This window comes from Leptopilina boulardi, unplaced genomic scaffold (assembly GCF_019393585.1).
Source record: "Leptopilina boulardi isolate dan_hultmark-lab unplaced genomic scaffold, ZJU_Lbou_2.1 LbouV2_194, whole genome shotgun sequence".
Lineage (NCBI taxonomy): Eukaryota > Metazoa > Arthropoda > Insecta > Hymenoptera > Figitidae > Leptopilina > Leptopilina boulardi.
This window is the reverse complement of record NW_026137745.1, coordinates 104,306-126,448: the sequence shown is the minus strand read 5'-3', so window position 1 is coordinate 126,448 and position 22,143 is coordinate 104,306. Positions and strand designations below refer to the sequence as shown.

General features: G+C 26.8%; 1 protein-coding gene across 1 annotated transcript in view; it reads left to right on the top strand.

The window, feature by feature from the left end:
- The first annotated feature begins 301 nt into the window (after positions 1-301).
- LOC127278031 (uncharacterized) overlaps positions 302-22,143 on the top strand; it is a 124,739-nt gene continuing 102,897 nt past the window's right edge. Inside the window, exon 1 of the mRNA XM_051299527.1 lies at positions 302-1,267. Within this exon, the coding sequence (XP_051155484.1) occupies positions 379-1,267 (889 nt within the window). The 5' untranslated portion in view covers positions 302-378. The remainder of the gene's footprint in view (positions 1,268-22,143) is intronic.

The window sequence follows — 22,143 nt, the reverse complement described above, 5'->3', positions numbered from 1 at the left end:
AAAATGAGAACAATATGACAACTCATAAAAGGGATTAATTAAATAATTGAAGAAAAAATTGTCAGAAAATTTTTTAGAATGTTAGAATTAATTTTTATGATTAAAAAAAGAGAAAGGAAACAAATTGCAAGCGAAAAATCTTTCATGGAAATAAATGAGAATTGAACACTAATTATGAAAATTTTTTTTTTTAAATTTCTAACAACACTTATTCCTATAATTATTTTATAATTATAGTTTTAATATAAATAAAATTTATAATTATTATCATGTAATTATTTTACAAACGTAATTTCATTTTTAAAAATTGAAATCTAAAGTTTTGGAATTTATTATCGAAAGAAGGAAATAATTCCAATTGATTGTGAAAACAAAAAAATGACAATGAATAGTCCAGGAGCTTATATGAAATCACCCAAAAGTCCAAGACAGCTACCACAGCTGCCAATATCGGGTCAAAGAAGTCCAATGTCAGTTACTAAATCTCCCAATTCGTCAAGAATTTTCGAATTTCCCTCAACTATTAGCGAACCACCTAATAAAGGTTCAATAACATTTGATTTTGAAGATTTTGTTAAAGCCACAGAATCGACAAGCTCTCAGGATTTGTCACGTATCAAAAGTCCAAGTTACAGTGGACTACATTCAATAGGAGGAATGAAAAGTCCAAGGAGTAATTTTTCCATTTCACCTGGTAATGAATCGCCAGTTTTTCAATTTTGCAATCCAAAAAAAATTATCAATAAAACTATGAGTTATCCACCAAAAAGTCCCGTTTCACCATCATCAGGAATCACACATCGTTCACCAAGTTCAATAAGTTTTGGACAAAAAAGTCCAAAACCATTTGCAGGACGAAGAAATTCATGTTTTAATTTTGGACCAAAAAGTCCAATGTCACCGACAATTGTAATGACATCGGGTCACAGTCCAACGAGTCCTGGCTATGAAATGGAATCAAAATCAATATCATCAACATCGGGAAGAGATTTTGTTAAAAGAGGAAAAGTATGGGCGCCAGGCAAACGATTTAGTTCATGGAATGAAAAAGATCGTGAGAATTATAAAAGGACAAGAAATAAAATGGCATGTCAAAGTCAAGGATGTTTAAATGAAATGGAAAATGAGAGAAATACTGGTAATGTTAAAAGTGAAAAAAATATTGCACGAAGATCGACGAGTGATCTTACTGAAATGAATGATGCGGAAACGGAAGTTACATTACTTTCAAGTCCAAGAAGAAGAGGATCAATGAAAGGTGGTTTAGGTGAGGAGATAAAACAGTTTTTTTTGTGTGCCTATATATACTGTAAATTTTTTTTTTTTTGAGATGTTTTGAATAGGCTCTAAAGTTAATATTATGAAAATTTTCAATTGACAGAATTTTATTACATAGAATTAAATTTTATTTTTTCAAATTATTAGTTAACAGAAATTTCATATTACACAGAATATGATGTATTCCACACCAGAGTGTAAGTCCATCTGCAATTGAATCTCCGATTTTTTTTTCTTTTAGTACTAATTGAGACTAGCTTCTATGAATTTTTTCAAATTTTTTTTAGCAAGCCGATTTCGAGTTATGGAATTTTGAAAATTGGAGAATTTTCATGACTTTTAATTTTTGAATGCTCATAACTTGCTTAAAAATTCGAGGCCTCCCGTTGATAAGATGCCCGTTCATTTTTCAGAATAATAAAATGCCAACTCGAGCTCAGTTCAATATGAAGCTAGTTCAATTGTCAAAATAATAAAAGGCTAACTCAGTTTTCGTATAATATAATTCTATCTCGAATTAAATTCGAATTCAAGTTTTCGTAAATTAAAAAAGAAATTTAAGTCGATCAGAATATTAATTCATACTTTTTAATGATTAATTAGTGATTAATAATTATTAATAAAATAAGAAATAGAATATAAAAACAAATAATAAAATAAATGAAAATAAAAAATATTATTAAGAAAGAAAAAAATTAATTTAGCCTTGAATTATTTATTACTAATATTATTTTTTTTATTATAATTTTTTTATTAATTTTTTTATTTTGTTAATCATTAATTAATCATTACAAAATATTAAATAATATCATTATTTAATATTATATTAAATTAATTAAATTATATTAAATATTAAATAATATTATTATTTAATATTTTGTAATGATTAATTATTGATTAAAAAAATAAAATAATTGATAAATAAATTATAATAATAAATTGTTTATTTGTTATAAGACATTGCGTCTATACAAAGAGGTTACGACTATAAATTTAGAAAAATAGATATAAAATTACAATTTAAAATACATACACAGTCCAATAATTACAATAATTACAAGGATAATAAATAAATTATAATAAAATAATAAAAATAAAATATAATATTTGTAGAGCTGTGCAAAAGTTCGAATTTTGTATGGGCTCGGATCGAATATTCGATTCGAGCCAATGTTAATTCTTATGGAGCGGTTCGAATTTTAAAAACTTGCACAGCTCTAAATATTAGTAATAAATAATTCAAGGCTAAATTAATTTTTTTCTTTCTTAATAATATTTTTTATTTTCATTTATTTTATTATTTGTTTTTTATTCTATATCTTATTTTATTAATAATTATTAATCACTAATTAATCATTAAAAAGTATGAATTAATATTCTGATCGACTTAAATTTCTTTTTTAATTTACGAAAACTTGAATTCGAATTTAATGCGAGATAGGATTATATTAATTATACGGAAACTGAGTTAGCCTTTTATTATTTTGACAATTGAACTAGCTTCATATTGAACTGAGCTCGAGTTGGCATTTTATTATTCTGACAAATGAACGGGCATCTTATCAACGGGAGGCGTCGAAATGCATCAATTTTGACAAATTTAAATTCGATGAAATAAAAAGTATGTAAGTGAAAATTCGTTTAAGGCCAGGTCCAAGTGAGGCAGCGCCATCTACATTGACACTAAAATTTTGGAAAATTTTCAACAGCCTTTTCTTGAAAACAAGAAGGTAAAATGCTTTTTCCTTTATGGATAATTGATTATTGGCAAGATATACACCAGCTAAAACTTTTTTTGAGTTAAAATAATGAAAAAAATTTCATGTCAATAAATTAAATATGAGCACTTTTTTCACAAAAACTGTAACAGTACTTTCTCAGAAATTACAATCAAAAATGCAATTTCTATTTGGAAAATTAATAAACGCTAAAAAATACACGACCTAAGATTTACCAATCACGAAAATAACAAAAAAAAATTTTATTAAATATTTAACATATTGATACTGCTTTACTGATTGTGACAGCCCTTTGGTAGATTATGTATTTCAGGTGGTTAGCAACAGCGCCAATCTCCTCCTTTTGTCAAAACCGCGAAACGTCTGGTGACATATATAACCTGCCAAACGGCTGTCATAATGAGTAAAATATGTTATGTTAAAAAACTATTTTTTTATTATTTTCGTGATTGGTAAATCTTAGGTCGTGTATTTTTTAGCGTTTATTAATTTTCCAAATGGGAATTGCATTTTTGATGGTAATTTCTGAGAAAGTACTGTTACACTTTTTGTGAAAAAAATGCTCATATTTAATTTATTGACATGAAATTTTTTTCATTATTTTATCTCAAAAAAAGTTTTAGCTGGTGTTTATCTTGCCAATATTCAATTATCCATAAAGGAAAAAGCATTTTACCTTCTTGTTTTCAAGAAAAGGCTGTTGAAAATTTTCCAAAATTTTAGTATCAATGTAGATGGCGCTGCCTCACTTGGACCTGGCCTTAAGCAACAATTCTAAAATTCGAGATAATGAAATTCTGTCAATTGAAAATTCTACCAAATTAATATTAGAGTTTATTATGCGTCTCGATTTTTAATGTATATAGGATTTTTCAGTTATAAATAATTAATATCGTAAAATTTTCTGAGAAGGTTATATGTTTTATTAAAAATTTACTTCAAATATTTTTTCTAAGTTAAAAAAAAAAAATTGTGAATAGAATGTATATATATTTTCATCTTATTTTAAAAAAATTGATTTGCCTTTATTAATATAATATCTTTGATAGAAAAGAAAAAGTTCAAGTAATGAGAAAAATTATGAATAAATTTTTTTGCCACAAATTTGGTTTTCTAAAGAGAACCCATACGAAATTAATTAAGTTTTTTACTACAAAAATAGATATGGGTCAGATTATCATTATTTCGATCAAAGTTATGTTTAATTTTAGAAAAACTTATACTTTCAGAAATAATTTTGTAACTCAAAAAATATTTTTTATTAAGGTAGTATTACACTTTATACCGACCAAAAAATCGATTTTTTTTTTTTTTGCATTTTCGTGTTTCAAATCATCTTAGGAGGGTAATCCTCAATTTCCAGATCAAAATTTGAAAAAATAAAAAAGTTACACAACAAAATGTAGCGCAATGCACTTTTGCGCTCAGTGCAAAAATTTATGTATTTTGTTTAAAAAAACAAGTGTCATTTGTTTATTTAAAATTTTCAACAATTTTTGTATACACCATTCGAAAGAGTATTTTTTGGCACACAAGAAATGTCTATTCCAAAATTTTTTTTATAGATTTAAAGTGTAAAAAGCCAGTGTCAAACTCTGACAAAATTGTTTGCTTTCGGAAGATAAATGTTTAATCGAGTTTTTCTCGAAACGTTGTTTTTGAAACTGGCGGACAGCATAACTCGAGTTCTAATGAACCAATTTTTTTGAAAAAAATATCATTTTTTTCGTAATTAAATTCTTTAAGCATCCCCCCTAAATCCAATTATCTATTTCTTTTTGGATTTTAGCTACAATCCAAAAACTAACCAAAAAAGACCTAATTTTTGACATTTTTTTTTTAAATCGCTGCCATTTCGTTAATTTTCAATATTTTTTATCGGGGTTAGGGGGGATGCTTAATGACATGTCTCAGCTTCAAAACGGTTTTTTGTTTTTTCAGATCCGATGTCCCTGAGAGGCTGTAGCCTGTCCGCCGATTGCCCAAATTTTTTTTTTGCCTTGACTTTAAGGCCCTCTAGTGACCAAAGAGAGATAATAAAAAATTTTTATTTTATTTATTATAAAAGTTTTAATGCCATATAATGTTATAAAAAAAAATTTGTTCCTTTAAATAAATTAAGAAGCGAGAAAAAAATTTTTTTCTAAACCCGTTTTTTACTGCTTGAAAAGTGTAATACTACCTTAAATTTAATAATATTTTATATTTAAACTTCCAATAACCATTATGTCAGCATTTTGCCGAAATTTGGATTAAATTTGATAGTTTTAAATTTTTGATTCCGAATATTTTAGGAATTTTATCAAAGAAAAATCAGATAAACAATCGGAACAAAAATTAATCCAACTATTCATATTTTGGTATAGTATTACATAGAAAATGTATTTTTTAATGAAACAGTTTTTCAAGACTAAGTGTAAACAATTTAATTTTTAACATTTTGTATCATTAAAAGTTGCATATTAATAAAAATCTTCTTCATCTAAATGTAACTTTTAATGATTTAAAGTGTTAAAAATAAAATTTCTCACACTTTTACTGAAAAATTTTTTAATAAAAATTTTTTTAGATTAGTCAATTACAAAATTTGTCGGACTATCAAAATTGACAATACTCAGTTTTATTTTTTTTTTAAATAAATTACTTATAAATTGTAGATTAAAATTTCGATAAAATAGTTTTATGTGGAAAAATTCATTTTTCGCCATTTTCACAAAAAATACATTACTTATTTTTTTTACCGTTTTTCAAAAATCGAACGTTATTTGACTTCAGTTCTACAAAATAGGCTATCATTTCAATTTTCGAGCAAATTCATTAATTACATATTTTCATCATGAATGTGAAAGCATTTTTTTTTTAAAAAAAAGTTATTTTGTTTTAAAAAATTTTACACATAAATCTCTTCATTATGTATGTGATTTATGTTTACTCTTTTATATACCCAACTATTCTCTGTGAACTTAAAAACTTCATAAAAATAACAAAACTAACTAATTTTTTAATACAAGCTAAAAAAAATGCTGCATTAAGATAATGAAAATTCTGTCATCAAAAGAAAATTTATGATTTTTTTTATTAACTAATTAATTAATTAATAATTTTATTAGTACATATTGTTAATTATCGTCATTAAAATTTTTTAAAAATATCATAGTTTCTTTCGAATATAACGGATTTAAAATTAATATAATTATAATAATAAATATAACTACAATCGAGTGAGCGAGGAATATATCGTTTGTTGAAATTAAAATACACCCCCAGAGAAATCTTTTTTATCCTAAACTAATTTTAATTAAATAAAAATTTATTTATCTTCAAGTAAAAGATTATTTGTTTGAAATAAAAATTTTGTTCGACACAAATAGAGTCGTATAAAACTTTATTTGGTGTGTAAATAAAATGTGTTTAGTTGAACCAAAATTAAAATTTATTTCAAACAAATAAATATTTATTTAGCTTTGAGATAAATATATATATATATATATATATATATATATATATATATATATAGTTTTTCTCACGGTTGTAAATAAAATATAGAAGTTATTAAGAAATTCAAAAAAAAAATGAATTAAAAGAATAACATTTTTTTTTAAAAATTAAATCAAAATTTTGTTGTCTTTTTTAACAATGCTTAAGTGAAAAAACTATTTTGTATATACTCGACAATATTTTTTTTTTTTTTTTTTTGAACCCACTTTTGACTTTTCACCTTTTATATACGACACGGGGAAAAAGCTATAACGAAGGTTAAGCTTGCTGAACAGAAAGAAATGTGGCTTTCGTTCTGCAATCGCAATACTTTCAAAACGACATTGTTAAGGATATTTATTATGCTTTGGAATGACACTTCTTCGCACACAGTTCTTTTTTTTTTTAATTTAAAAAACAAACATAAAGAACGGCAGTTCAACATTTGAAAGTAATTTCTCTTTATATAACCATTTGATTTTAAAAATAATTAACTTACTGTCAATAAGTTCAACATCAGCGATTTGTTTTTTTTTTTTAATTTAAATTGAATTTGCTATATAAATAAATGGACCCCAATTTTATGAATTGACAGTTCAATAAAAATTTTTCTTTGAATTATAAAATTTTTTTTTTTTTTTATTTTAAAGTTGTGATATGTTATTGATTGTTTTTAATTTTATAAGTATAAAATAAAATGTACATTTTTTAATAAAATAAATTATAATAATAATTTTTTTTATTTATTATCGGCTCTTGGCACATAAAAGACCATAATTTGAATTAATCAAGTGCCAAAAAATTATTTCCTTCTTGGAAAATAAAAATTTTTTAAATTTAAAATTAATTAATTACACAGGCCTACAAAATTTTCGATTTTGTCAGACCCAGAATCCGGACTAGTCATTTTTCATGTAATTTTTCACGCTGAATCCAAAAATGACTGCGAAATTGGTCTATCACGTCAGGATTTTGAGATATTCTAACCTGAAAGCGTGAAAAAGACCGTTTTTGGCAACATTCAACCATCTATAAAATCTTTAAAAAATTTTTTTAAACATAGGTCCAAATTTTTAAAGAAAGTACTACTATTCACCTTTCAAAATTTTCTTGGCCCGTTCCGATCCGATTTCTTTTCACTGAGATACAGCCATTTGAGTTTTATGCGTTTTATGTTACACAACCTAAAAACTTTTTAAAAAAGGAAAAATAAAATTGCAAAGAACTTCAACTAAAACTCGTTACTAGGTGGGGTTTTTGGGGTCGCTGATTGCAATTTTAATGTCAGATTTTCGAAACTAAAAATTTCGGATTCAATATGGCGGATATTTTTTTAAATTCAACTGATTCGCTTGAAAATCGCGTAACTTGGGAGTATTTTAGATCTTTGATGACGATTCTGATAGCAGCCGTATTGGATCCGCCATTTTTTCGAAAATCTGGCATCGTTATCGTAATCAGCTACCTCGAAATCCCCCGAGTAACAAGTTTCAATTTAAGTACTTAGTTTTCCTTTTTTTAGGGTTTTCAGGTCGTGTAACGCAAAATTTAAATTGTTGTATCTGAGTGAAAAAAAATCGGATTTGAACGGGCCAAGAAAATTTTAAAAGGCAAATAGTAGTACTTTCTTTACAAAATTGAACCAACGCTTAAAAAATTTTTTTGGAGATTTTATAGATGATTGAATGTTGCCAAAAACGGCCTTTTTCACGCTTTTAGGTTAGAATATCTCGAAATCCGGACGTGATAGAGCAGTTTTGCTGTCATTTTTGGATTCAGCGTGAAAAATTACATGGGAAATGACTATTCCGATTTCTGGGTCTAAAATTTGTAGGTCTGTGTTATTAAATAAAGGAAAAATTGCACAGTGGTGAGTTTGAGGTTATGTTTGTCATTTAAATTTAATTTTTGTAATTTATTATAAAATTCCTTTAAATATTTTGAATCTTCGTTTATGAATTTCAGATTTATTCACATTTATTCGTCGTTTAATATTTTGTGGGAGATGATACTACTTAATGTCACAAATTTTCTAATGCGTAACACAGAAAAAAAGGTGGGTAAAAAGTTGTAAAGATAGAGGATAAAAGTCGTTAGGATACAGGGTGAAGGATAAATTTGTGATGGATAAAAATGTTACAAAAATATTACTAGAAAAATGGATGTCATATTTGAGTAAACTGTCTAATTTTAATAAAAATATTAGTAATTTTACACTTAACTTATTAAATCCACAAATTTTATAAAAATAAGTAATTGCATGTAGAAATATATTGCCTATAATTATTGTCTATTAATAAAAATATCTTTGACTAATATAACTGACAGCTAACGACAGTGCGTAAATAATCAGAACTGGGAAATTACAACTCAACGTCTGTATTGTTGCACGAAAGCAGAGTTGGGTAGTAACTGAATTTTTTGTGCATATTAGGCTGTGTCAGTTCATCGAGATATTTCGAGTTCAAGATATGACGTCAGAGGCCTGGAGGGATAACAAACAGACGACAAAATGTTATTCTTACGGGGAAGAAAATTTGTTTCCACTTTCATCAATTTTATTCATACTTTAAACACGGAAAACGCTTGTTGAAATATAATAAAATTAAAATGTGTGTTGATAATTAATTTTGTTATATATTTGATTCAATTGCATTTATAGATTCTCTGAATTCGTGATAAAATATAAATTTTGAGGTTAGGGGTGTTTGTTTACTAACTTGAAATCTTTTACTGCTGCGGTAATTCCCACTTAAAATATATATTTTATATCTTTTTTAATAACATGCATACTGGATATTGTTTAATAATGTTAAAATGTAATTAGTAAACAAACTTTTCTAACCTCAATATTTATATTTTATCACGAATTCAGAGAATCTATCAATGCAAATGAATCAAATATATAACAAAATTAATTACCAATACACATTTTAATTTTATTATATGTCAACAAGCGTTTTCCATGTTTAAAGTATGAACAAAATTGATGAAAGTGGAAATAAATTTTCTTCCCCGTAAGAATAACATTGTTTCGTCTGTTTGTTGTCCCTCCAGGCCTCTGACGTCATATCTTGAACTCGAAATATCTCGATGAACCTAATATGCACAAAAAATTCAGTTACTACCCAACTCTGCTTTCGTGCAACAATACAGACGTTGAGTTGTAATTTCCCAGTTCTGATTATTTACGCACTGTCGTCAGCTGTCAGTTATATTAGTCAAAGATATTTTTATTAATAGACAATAATTATAGGCAAAATATTTCCACGTGCAATTACTTATTTATATAAAAATTTTTCTAGTAATATTTTAGTAACATTTTTGTCCATCACAAATTTAACCTTTACCCTGTATCCTAACGACTTTTATCCTCTATCTTTACAACTTTTTACCCACCTTTTTTTCTGTGAACCTGGTCAATTAAAGCTAACTTTTTCTGGCAATTTGAATAAAAAATTTGTTTCAAAGCTAATTATTTTTGTGAAATTAATGTCAATTATTAAGAATCGAAAACCAGGTGATGCGACAAGGTGTTTACTGAATGTACAAAATTGATCTGCTCTCTAAATCTGAATTAGTAGTTTTCTATTAATAAAAAACTGCGGATTCATTAACTAATTGAATTAGTAACAGTTTTGACTAATTTTTAGTAAAGAACTTCTAATTGCTAGTAGAAAACTACTACTTCATGGAGTATTACTTCATGAATTAGTAGTTTCCTACTAGCAGTTAGTAGTTTTCTACTAAAAAAGAGTCAAAACTGTTACTAATTGGTAAATGAATCCGCACTCTTTTATTAGTAGAAAACTACTAATTCAGATTTAGTGAGTGTATATCCGGTGGTCACTTGGCGATTTCCTGGAGCGAGGAAATAAAAAAAAGACATTGGGTAGTGTCATCTCCCACAAAATATTGAACGCCGAATAGATGTTGTTAAAGACGGATGTTGATTAACAAAAAAAATAAATAAAGTAAAATAAATTTTGAAGAAAAATAATAAGTTAGAAACTACACTAATCTTTATTATTAACAACCCGCTTATTCGGAAAGCGTAAATGCTCTTCGCTAAAGAATTTTAGAATAAGGTAGTGGACTACCCCTCAGTAAATTATCAATTCAATAAACCCGGATAGACGGTATTTCAGAGAAAATGTTTAAAAGAAATATGAGACAAAGTAATTCAATGTGAAAAATAAATAAATAGAGTCAAATTAAATTAACACTCAATTTATTACAAATTATTCTCAAAGTATTTGTTTTATACATGCAAAGAAAGATTTATTACAAAATTCAATAATTAAGCTACTTGACTTACGTCAAGTCTCACAAATAACAGCAATAACGATTCTATTTTCAAAATACAACTTCTATTTTGTTATGAAAATTGTTTGTGTGTTTGTGTAATGTATGTTTAAATTCTTTTTAAAAAGAATAAAAGGCAATTGTTAAAAGACTCACCAAAATAATAATTATAATCAGACCAGAAATAAAGTATCGTATTACTTAAATACTCGTGTTTGTCACTTGATGCCTGAATGCGGAAGTCTTCTCTTATATACTTTTATTTAATATGAATTTCTCGATGCTATTTATTTAACTTGTTATATTCTTAAGGCACTTGCACTTTTAATATTAATCACGAAGATCAACCCTGACTTGGGGAATATTCAATTCTATCAACCACTTTTTGTGGGACTTCAATAATATAATCATCCGCCTTTTGCGGGAATCAACAATACATCCGCTCTGCGGGAATGAAACTGAACACTTGTTCGAATACTGATCATTCGATCACTATTTAAACTCTTTTTAACAATCAGAATGGTGACAATGATCACTCCCGAATCATGTAGAAGGAGAGTTGATTTTGCAACTGACTTCTCCTTATTTTCATGCAATTTCAACAACGTTGCATTTTTAACTGGGGCAGTGATACATTCAATCACCTACTCTACTTATAATTTTCATTAATATTACTTAATCTTCCCAAAAGGATTAAGTAATTGTTATATATTGGAGACCCACATTTAAATGATATAATAAGAATTTAGAATATGTTATTATCTTGTAACATATTTCAATTTAACGATTCATTATAAATAAAGTATATGAAGAGACCTTTTGCATAATTATTAAATAATTTCGAAACAATAATTGAAATATTAACAATGAGAATAATAATGTGTGTTGTGTTTTATAATATAACAAATACTAAGAAAAATTAATAATTTATAATTATATAAAAAAAATTATAAAGTGACGGAAATTCCGTCCCTAACAAATACCCCCCTTCTTTCTGGCTGACGTCCCTTGGCAGCCTGTGCAGGTGTGATGTCATCGAATATAATTTTTTTTACAAAATTCCTCTCGTAGATATACATTTTAAAATGTTTACAATTTATCCTTGATCATGAAAGTGGTGTAGTTTGTTTAGTAGCTGAAATAAATGTTAGAACGAAAACTGATTTTTCCTTTTTTTTTTTTATATATATATTTTTTTTTAAATAGTAAATAGTCGTTTCCTCTTTTTTTTGTTTTAGGAAGATTTTTATGAAAAGGATAAATTAGTTTTCATATAAAAAAAAAATGTAATTTTTTTGATAAAAAAAAATGAGACCAAATTTGAATACATGGATATATAATAAAATAATAAGAAATAAATGGAGATATGGAACACTTTGCTTACGTAGCAATTTTAAAGAATACAAATAAAATAATAAAGAAAGAAAAATGTGTTATATATGTATCTCCTTATATATCCAATTTTATTAATGTGCATATAATAAAAAAATGTTTACAAAAAAAAATGGTTACATTTTCACGATTTATAGATTTACAATTATTGACCAACTTAAAGTGGAAAATGAAGACTTTTAATACACAGTCTATGAATATATTTAATATAAAATAATAATAAAAAAATATGTTGGAGACTAAATATTAAAAAAAAAATATTCTCCAACCCCTGACCCTCTTTTTTTTTCTTGCTGTCGTCCCCTGACAGCTTTTTAAATCGACAACAAAATTCTTTGTTAATTATTTTTAAATTTTAGTTTGAAACAAATTTAATTTTTCCAAGTTTGAATTTTTTAGAATTGTTTAAAGGTAATTGAACTTAAATTTTAAAAAAATCTTTATATCTTGGGGAGTTAGATAAATAAATTTTTTAATACATGTAAATTTTAAAGTTTGAATGCATGCAGAATATACCACTTAAAAAATTGATTTCAATTTTTGAAAATGACTTGAAAATAAATAAATCAATTTTTTTTTGACAATTAAAACCCAAATAACAAAAATTACCCTAATTAAAAGCATGATTGTCGCATAAAATACATTTTTTGAAAGTATAAATGATCTTTGTGAGAAGCATATAGTTTCTGTTGCTGATCACAAAAAAAAATTATTTCAATTTTACGTAATTTCCCTTTTTTTATAATTTAAAATTATTTCCAATATGTATAGTTACCTATATTTATAATTTCAATTAGTGTACATAAACCAAGCTAGTTATTTTTACTCATATATTTTGTTAATTCTAAATATTCAGTTTAAATAGTTAGAGTTAGAACAATATGATGTTTTAATTTAATTCATAAATTATACCCATTTTTTTTTATGATAAAAAAAAATCTAAAATTAAAATTCTTACTTGTTATGTGATTTAATGATTTGTAACCCAATTGGTTACATCTATATCTTAATTATTCCCAGTTTCCTATTAGTGTTTTTGTATTTTTGTAAATCTTATGTTTATAAAATTTAATCCCTGTAATATATCATATTATGTATATATGACGTTTATACCATATTAAATAATAATTACTCCCATTATTTTAAAATATATATATACATGTTACATTTTCTCCCATATTTTCTGTTTTATTTTTTTTGTTTGTACTTTAGTACCTGACTTGGATATATTTAATCCTTTATGCACAGATTTTAACTAGTCACTTTTGTTTATTCCTGTTCGCAGTTGATCTTCTATTAATTTTATTTATTCTTTTCTGTCTTCTACCCCATAGTACCTGACTAAATAAAATTTTCATCCATCTAGAGTTATTTTTTGTTTTATCAATGTCTTTTATTTTTTTCTTTGCATTTTCCTTTGTTTTCTTCTCGTTTATTTTCAATTTTTTTCCTGTTTCTTCTTCTGTTTGTTCATTATTTGAAAACAATTGATTGTCCTTAGACTCTTTTTGTTTCACCTCTTCTTCTTCATATTTAAGAACTGGATAATTCTGAAGGTATGAGTCTTCTTCATTGACCAACCGATTGCGATTATTTTGAATAGACTCTTTATGTTTATCGATTAATATAGATTCTTTTTGTTTGGCTTCTTTTTCTTCTTTTGACATGTTCATAGTATGTATTTGTAACGTTTCTGTTTTTAGTTTACTATGCATCAGTCGATTTATTATAGTAATAGTTACCTTTCGAGATTTCCTTATTTCTTCTAACCTCTTTTCTACCTTAGTCCTCAATTCTGGTGAAATAGGTTTGGTTTCCTCTGTTGTTTCCTTTGGTTTCACGATGACTTTAGGTTTGATTCTCAGTTCACTATTTATAGGAGGTAGTTTTTCTCTCATTACTTGCTTTTCTAAGCACCTTTCAATTCTTCTGTATTCAGGGTCCATAAAAGCATCAGATACTACTGATTTCAATTGTGATTTCTGTTTCTTGTAGAGGAACCAGCTATTTGATTTTTCTTTGATTAAAAATGGTCTTCCTAAAAGTCCTTCTGCTGAAATAGGAAATGTGGAATCTACTATGTGGAAGAGAGATTTGATTCCAAGAATTTCTAATTCAACTGTCCCTATTGTATATAAATCCTCCCAACAAACTCCTTTAATACACGTTACATCTTTTGTATTTACTGGCGCATCAGTTCGCAATACTGTAGCTTTTATAATATTTATTTTAGCCTCATTATCTTCAAAAAATAGAGTTTTATCACCTACAAGATAATTTACTTCCAACTCTACCGTGGGTTGCCCTCTTCCAATTTTATTAAGTTCAACAATGGTATTACATGCTGGAAAATGACTTCTATTGTCATCTACATTTCTAGGTTCAGAAGATGGTTTATTATCCACCATTGATATGTTATTTGAATATTCTTGATTATCATAATTTTCTTTATTTTCCCATCTAATGAAATCTGCATTATGTGCTTCATATGATTTCTGGAAAGTATCGTGGTTAACTACCCTTCGTTGATCAAATTCGAAATTCCTAGCATTAGGCTTAATGTAATTAGTATGTGTTTCCTGACCTATGAATGGGATAGGTTGTACTGGCTTAGACGCCGTCAGTAAAAAGTTGTAAAAGACATTTAAATAAGGTCTTCCTATTATACCATCTGTTTTTACTTCAAGATTAGGTTTTACTACATGAAAAGTATATTGTTTATCAAATATTGTAATTTCTACTGTGCCTAGTGTGTAAAATCTAGTTTTTGACACTCCTGTCATGTACGATGCTTCAGAGGTTCTAACTGGCGCATCAGGGCTTAACGCGTCAGATTTTATAATGTTAATATCCGCCACTGCATCTACAAGAAAACTTGCTTTTCCTCCTACTAAATAATTCCCAGGTAATTTTACTGCAGGTGATTCCGTGACTGTTTCACGTATTTTCAAGGTGATGGGGTTTCCTGAAACCACACCGTAGTTGGACGCATTTGATTGTCCGAGCCCATCGTCGCGTCTTCTCGACGAGCAAGTTCCCAGTTTAAAGGCCTGTTAGTATTATTTCTTTCTACCGATGCTGTTCTACTATTAGAGTAATTATTTCTTTCTTTATTTGCATAATCTGTGGGGTATCTGTTTTCCCAATTTTCTCTGGGCTCGTTTGTATTATAACAATTTTCTTGTATGTATCTACTTGGACTTTGATACCTATTTTCCCAGTTGATTCTATCCGCGTTAGGGTTGTAAAGTCTAGGGTCGTTATAGTCGTTGCTACGCCCTGTATTATCATCCTGAGTTTTCCCATAATTATTTTTACCATAATTTATATTATAATTTCTATCCTCTCTTTGTTCGTACCTTGGTTGATAATTTTCCGAATCCTGATATCGTCCCCTACTAGACCGATTTCCGCTATTATATCTATTTTTATCTCTTCTTTCCTCATAATTTTTGTATCCCCTAAAATCATTTTGTTTCATGGCTCCTTGTCTATTATCATTATAATTAGTAATATAAGAAGAATAACCCCCTGTAATCGGTTGCATTTTTCTCTCTTGCGCCGCTTTTGCGTATTTGTATGCTTCCTCTAAATTTCTAGGCGCACGTGCATCTACTGCGTTCGCAATATCATCTGGCAATGCTCTGACAAATGTTTTTAATGCTGTATGTTTCACAACGTTTGTCGTCGCTGTCGCTGTGTTTGCGTCGAAAGTGGCACGTAGGGCTGAACTTGCCCCGCTAAGTAATCTCAATAACCTATCATAAAGTTCAGGTAAATTTTCATTCCTGTACATTTTCAAATTCATAATTTCTGCATAATATACTTCAAAAGCTTGTCCTGGTGCAAATCTTTCTTTTAAGAGTTCTATTATATCGGTCAATCTAGCAAATTGCTTATTATCTGTACAGTCTCTCGCTGGACCTGTTAATTTTCCTAAAACCGACGTAATCAACGTTCCTTCATATTCGGGTGGAAATTTCGAGGCCGCTACAACTACATCTTGAATAAAATCCTTGACCGACATGTTCTTTCCATCATAAACTTTTATTTCCATTAGGGCATTTTGTATTGTTAAGCTATCAGCAATAGAGCGAGCCGCCGCGATACCTGCATTTTCTTCATCATTTGCGACAAATGGTCGCTGCAGAGGTAAAATTGATTGGAAACCTAAATCTGTCCTGTCCCTATATAATTCAGCTACATTTGTTGCATTGAAATTTTCGCGTCTGTTTTCCGCGAAAGGATTGTCAATATGTCCTTGATTTTCATTACCGGATTGACGCCGTTCACCGTTTCCTTCCCGATCCGTCATGATTATCTCTCAAAAAAAAAAAATCTCAACATAAAAAAAAATCAATTCTTTTTATTAATTATATCTGGCAAAAATCACAGATATTTATTTAAAACTATTAAAATCTGTTTATTTTCATAACACTCGTGAAATAAAATAATCGTAAATTCCCAATTTATTATTTCGAAATAAATGTCTTTTTAATACTCATATAACCTGTAATAAGACCCGGTTTCTTATTGCATATTTCCTCTACTCTTCAATCGCAAAGAAATCTCACTCAAACGATTAAAAAAACTTTGTACTAAATTATTAGATTCTTTTTATTTAAATCAATTGTAAAATAAAAAGAAAAAAATATTCTCGATAATTTTTTTTTTAAATTCTTTTATTAACACATTATGCTTTTATTTTATTTATCTTATTAATTTAATTTCTTTCAACTGTATACTTTGTCAACTCAGCACTCTTACTGTGACTTGGTGCTCGCAATGTTTTGAAATACGATTAACGCACTAATCCCGTAACCTATCTATAGCAAGGTCGTTTATTTCTTTTAATTAATCAAACTTTTAATTACCTGTCATGCTCAAATTTTGCAATGATTGTGCTAGTGAGCTGTAATTGTTTTCTGAACGCGTATCTTTAACTTTTTCTTTTCCGACGAATAATTGTCTTTTTACCGCATCAAATCTGTCTGGACTAATATTTCTTCTAGCTAAAATGTGTGCACGAAGTTTACGTTGTCTTTCTAATTTATTTTCTTCGCATTTAGAATAATTATACATTTGAAATTTTATATTGAAATAATAAAAATCTAATTCCTGTTTTGTATACTTTTCGTGATTTTAAGCCTCTCACTTGCCCAAGTGGCTACACACTTCCGGCAAGGTTAAGTCGAGGAATTTTTACCGAATTTTTAGAGAAACCAGAGCTTGCCGAATGCAAGGGTAGTTACTGTGTCTCAGTTCGACGTTAGCGAACCAAAATAAAAATAACAAAAATTCTACTCGCGCACTTAAAAAAAAACCCAAACAAAAAATTTTGTCTGAAAAAATAATACATTAAAACATGGAAACAATAAACAAATATTTCAACATCAATTCAATTTCATCATTTTTTTATCTCAATTTACTTCAAATAATTACTGTGTATTTGTGAGTGTTTTAATTCATGTGTGTTTTCAGAAAGAAAATTTATTTTTTCACTCTTTACTAAAGTCTCAACTTTTTCTTTTTTAAAACATTTTTTCAAAAATATGAGCGATAAATCCCACCGCTGCCACCATTTTGTTAAAGACGGATGTTGATTAACAAAAAAAATAAATAAAGTAAAATAAATTTTGAAGAAAAATAATAAGTTAGAAACTACACTAATCTTTATTATTAACAACCCGCTTATTCGGAAAGCGTAAATGCTCTTCGCTAAAGAATTTTAGAATAAGGTAGTGGACTACCCCTCAGTAAATTATCAATTCAATAAACCCGGATAGACGGTATTTCAGAGAAAATGTTTAAAAGAAATATGAGACAAAGTAATTCAATGTGAAAAATAAATAAATAGAGTCAAATTAAATTAACACTCAATTTATTACAAATTATTCTCAAAGTATTTGTTTTATACATGCAAAGAAAGATTTATTACAAAATTCAATAATTAAGCTACTTGACTTACGTCAAGTCTCACAAATAACAGCAATAACGATTCTATTTTCAAAATACAACTTCTATTTTGTTATGAAAATTGTTTGTGTGTTTGTGTAATGTATGTTTAAATTCTTTTTAAAAAGAATAAAAGGCAATTGTTAAAAGACTCACCAAAATAATAATTATAATCAGACCAGAAATAAAGTATCGTATTACTTAAATACTCGTGTTTGTCACTTGATGCCTGAATGCGGAAGTCTTCTCTTATATACTTTTATTTAATATGAATTTCTCGATGCTATTTATTTAACTTGTTATATTCTTAAGGCACTTGCACTTTTAATATTAATCACGAAGATCAACCCTGACTTGGGGAATATTCAATTCTATCAACCACTTTTTGTGGGACTTCAATAATATAATCATCCGCCTTTTGCGGGAATCAACAATACATCCGCTCTGCGGGAATGAAACTGAACACTTGTTCGAATACTGATCATTCGATCACTATTTAAACTCTTTTTAACAATCAGAATGGTGACAATGATCACTCCCGAATCATGTAGAAGGAGAGTTGATTTTGCAACTGACTTCTCCTTATTTTCATGCAATTTCAACAACGTTGCATTTTTAACTGGGGCAGTGATACATTCAATCACCTACTCTACTTATAATTTTCATTAATATTACTTAATCTTCCCAAAAGGATTAAGTAATTGTTATATATTGGAGACCCACATTTAAATGATATAATAAGAATTTAGAATATGTTATTATCTTGTAACATATTTCAATTTAACGATTCATTATAAATAAAGTATATGAAGAGACCTTTTGCATAATTATTAAATAATTTCGAAACAATAATTGAAATATTAACAATGAGAATAATAATGTGTGTTGTGTTTTATAATATAACAAATACTAAGAAAAATTAATAATTTATAATTATATAAAAAAAATTATAAAGTGACGGAAATTCCGTCCCTAACAGATGTGAATAAATTTGATCAATTTTTGCTTCCTCATGAGGAAGCTTTGCATTCGTGACTTTTACGATTTTTTAAAATTGGGTTATATGGACTCATTTTCATCTAGAAATAATATATCTAGAAATATATGTCCTGAGCAAATGTCCAGATGTATGTGTGTGTGTGTATGTCACAAAATATTGTGTACAAATTATCTCAGAAACGTTTTAACGGATTATTCTAAAATTTTGTATGCTTATTGTAATCATTAATACCTAAAATCTGACACAAGGATTTCCGAATATATTCACAACATTTTATTTTTTACAATTTTTTCAAAATTTAAAAAAAAAAATTTTTTTCAAAATATTTTTTTCTCTGTAGGTAAATTTAATTTTGTTTAGTAAAAAAAACTTATTTCTTGTATTAAAACGAGTCGATTAGCCTATATAAAGTTTATATTTTACTGAAATCTATAGATTAAATAATTTTTTTGAATTTTTGAAAATAATCCTTTTTTGTATTTTCTGATATAAAAATTTTAATTAATTCTTGTCAAAATGGTCATGAAATGAACACGTAGTTATGGAAAATTTCCCGGGAGTCGCCCGATAACTTTTTCACGTGGGAAACTATTGTAAATCAAAGTTTGTGATTTTCATTTTGTAGGATTTGTCACGGTGGAACTATACTTTGACAATAAACTAATAATAAATCCAAAAGCCGATTTCAGAAAATATTTCCATAAGGAACTTATATATGTCTGATGGGAGTGCTAATTATTTGAACAACTGTTAATTATTAATTTATAAAATAGTATAAGTTTTTAATTAATATTTTAAAGTCTCAGATTAATAATAAAAATAAAAATTATATATTCTCCCAGTTAAAATATTTTATAATTTTAATAATATCAATAAGCTAAAATTGTAGAACATTTTAATAATCAAAAACTTTGTTTTTGCAAATTTAATTTAATTGCAAAAAGAAGGTCAAAAGTGTGCCGCAGAAAGTGAAAAAAAAATAATAAATAATTTTAGTGATATGCAAATTAACACGAGAATTGTGTCAATTAAATTAATTAGAAATTAGGGAGGTTTTTATAATGTCGATATTGTAGTCTAAAGATATACCAATAATACTGCAAGTTGGAATTTTTCAAATAACTCAATTACTGGGTTCTAGAATTTCAATTAAAGAGGAAAAAATAAACAATGACGATATAAAGTTTCAAAAAGAGATGAAAATAAATTTAGGTATGGGTCAAAATTTCTCAAACGAATTACTTAAAATTTTTTAAAAAGGAATTCATTTTTAATGTTAAATCGTTTTTTTTACATCTACTGTAATCAAAATTAGTTTCTGAAAATATTAGACAAAACAAAATTTTTATCAACAGGATCTCGAGAAAATTCTTTTTTTTTCTTTTACTTAAAATAGCTAAAAATTTCAATTGTTTACAACTTTAAGAAACAATTTTTTTGTTCTAATATTTTCAGAAACTTATTTTGATCACAGTAGAGGTAAAAAAACCATTTAACATGGAAAATTAAAATTGTTAATTTTAGGTGATTCGTTTGAGAAATTCTGATCCGTAAATAAGAAACTCGAAAGAAACAACATTCGAGAGAATAAATTAGAGAATATATATATTTATAATTTTCCGATAGAGAAAATAATTTTTATAACATTCGATCAGAAAGTAATTTATTCACATTAAATTAAATATGTAATTGAAAATTTACTTTCTTATCATTTGCAGAATTACGACTCTAGCGGTAGTAAAAATTAAAATTTTCCACTTTTTAATTATAAATTCTTAATAGGAAATGTGCCAGTTATAAAAACATTTATAAAACGAAGAAATTAAGAGAATATAAAAAAAAAGTGCTGAAGCTTAAGCTTGTAATGAAAAATCAACTAAAAAACATGAAATACTGGTAGTAATTATATTATCTCAGGAGTTTTGAGATAAATACCTTTTTTCGCAGGGAAAGAAATTAGATTTTAATAAGGACTATAGTAAACGTATAAAGAAAATTAAAATAGTAAAATATATATATATACAAAATAGACTTATGATCAAATAATTTTCCAACATGTTAAAAAAAAAGGAGAAAAAGAAATTCAAACGATTTATAAAAATCCGATTATTATTTCATATAAAAGGAAGACAATTTTATTTTCTCTTTATTATTAAATTCGAAAATAACATTTTTTTCTATAACTTTAATGTTAAAGTAAGGCTTTGTCCATAAATTACGTAACGCTTTAAGAGGTTACGGGGAGGGGGGTGTCAAAAAAGGGTAAAAATATTGTGACGTAATTTATGGCGAAATCTAAAATATCTCTATTTAAAACATTATTTCAAACAATTTATAAATTTTCAAAAATAATAATTGCAAAATTTTATTAAACTAAAAACAATTTCAAATTTATTTACATTTATTTTCTTCAACTCTGTTACTGTTTGATATTATTAGTGATTTTATAAGTATATAAAAATTTTGTGTACTCTCCGAAACTTAAATTTTTTTTCGTTTATTTCTCAAAAATAAAATATATTCTGTGCACATATAAAAGTACTAAAAGAATTTTATGAAGTGTCTTGTCCAAGGTGCAAAACGTGCAAAGTTAATAGGCGCATTTTAGTAATTTTACTAAATATATATATATATATATTTTTTTTTTAAAATGCTTCATTTAAAAATGAAATAATAATATTAAAAAAACAGTTGCATTTTTTTTCTTTAACAGTTGCTTTGAAAAAAAAAATTTAACAATCTAAAAAGGTCGCTGAGCATTTTTCACTTTATTCAGAAAGCGTTTAAAATGCTAAAACGCGCGTTTAAAAAAGTAAAAAAAAAAAAAAAAAATGTGCGATGTTAGAAAGAGTATGCGGAGTATATTCTCTGCTCACCTCAGTGCTGCATAGTAATTTTTATATATATATATATAACATATAATACAGGTCCCTCAAGCATTTTGCACAAAAAGCGAAATATATTATCTCAGATTTTTCTTTATTTTTATTTTTAAAA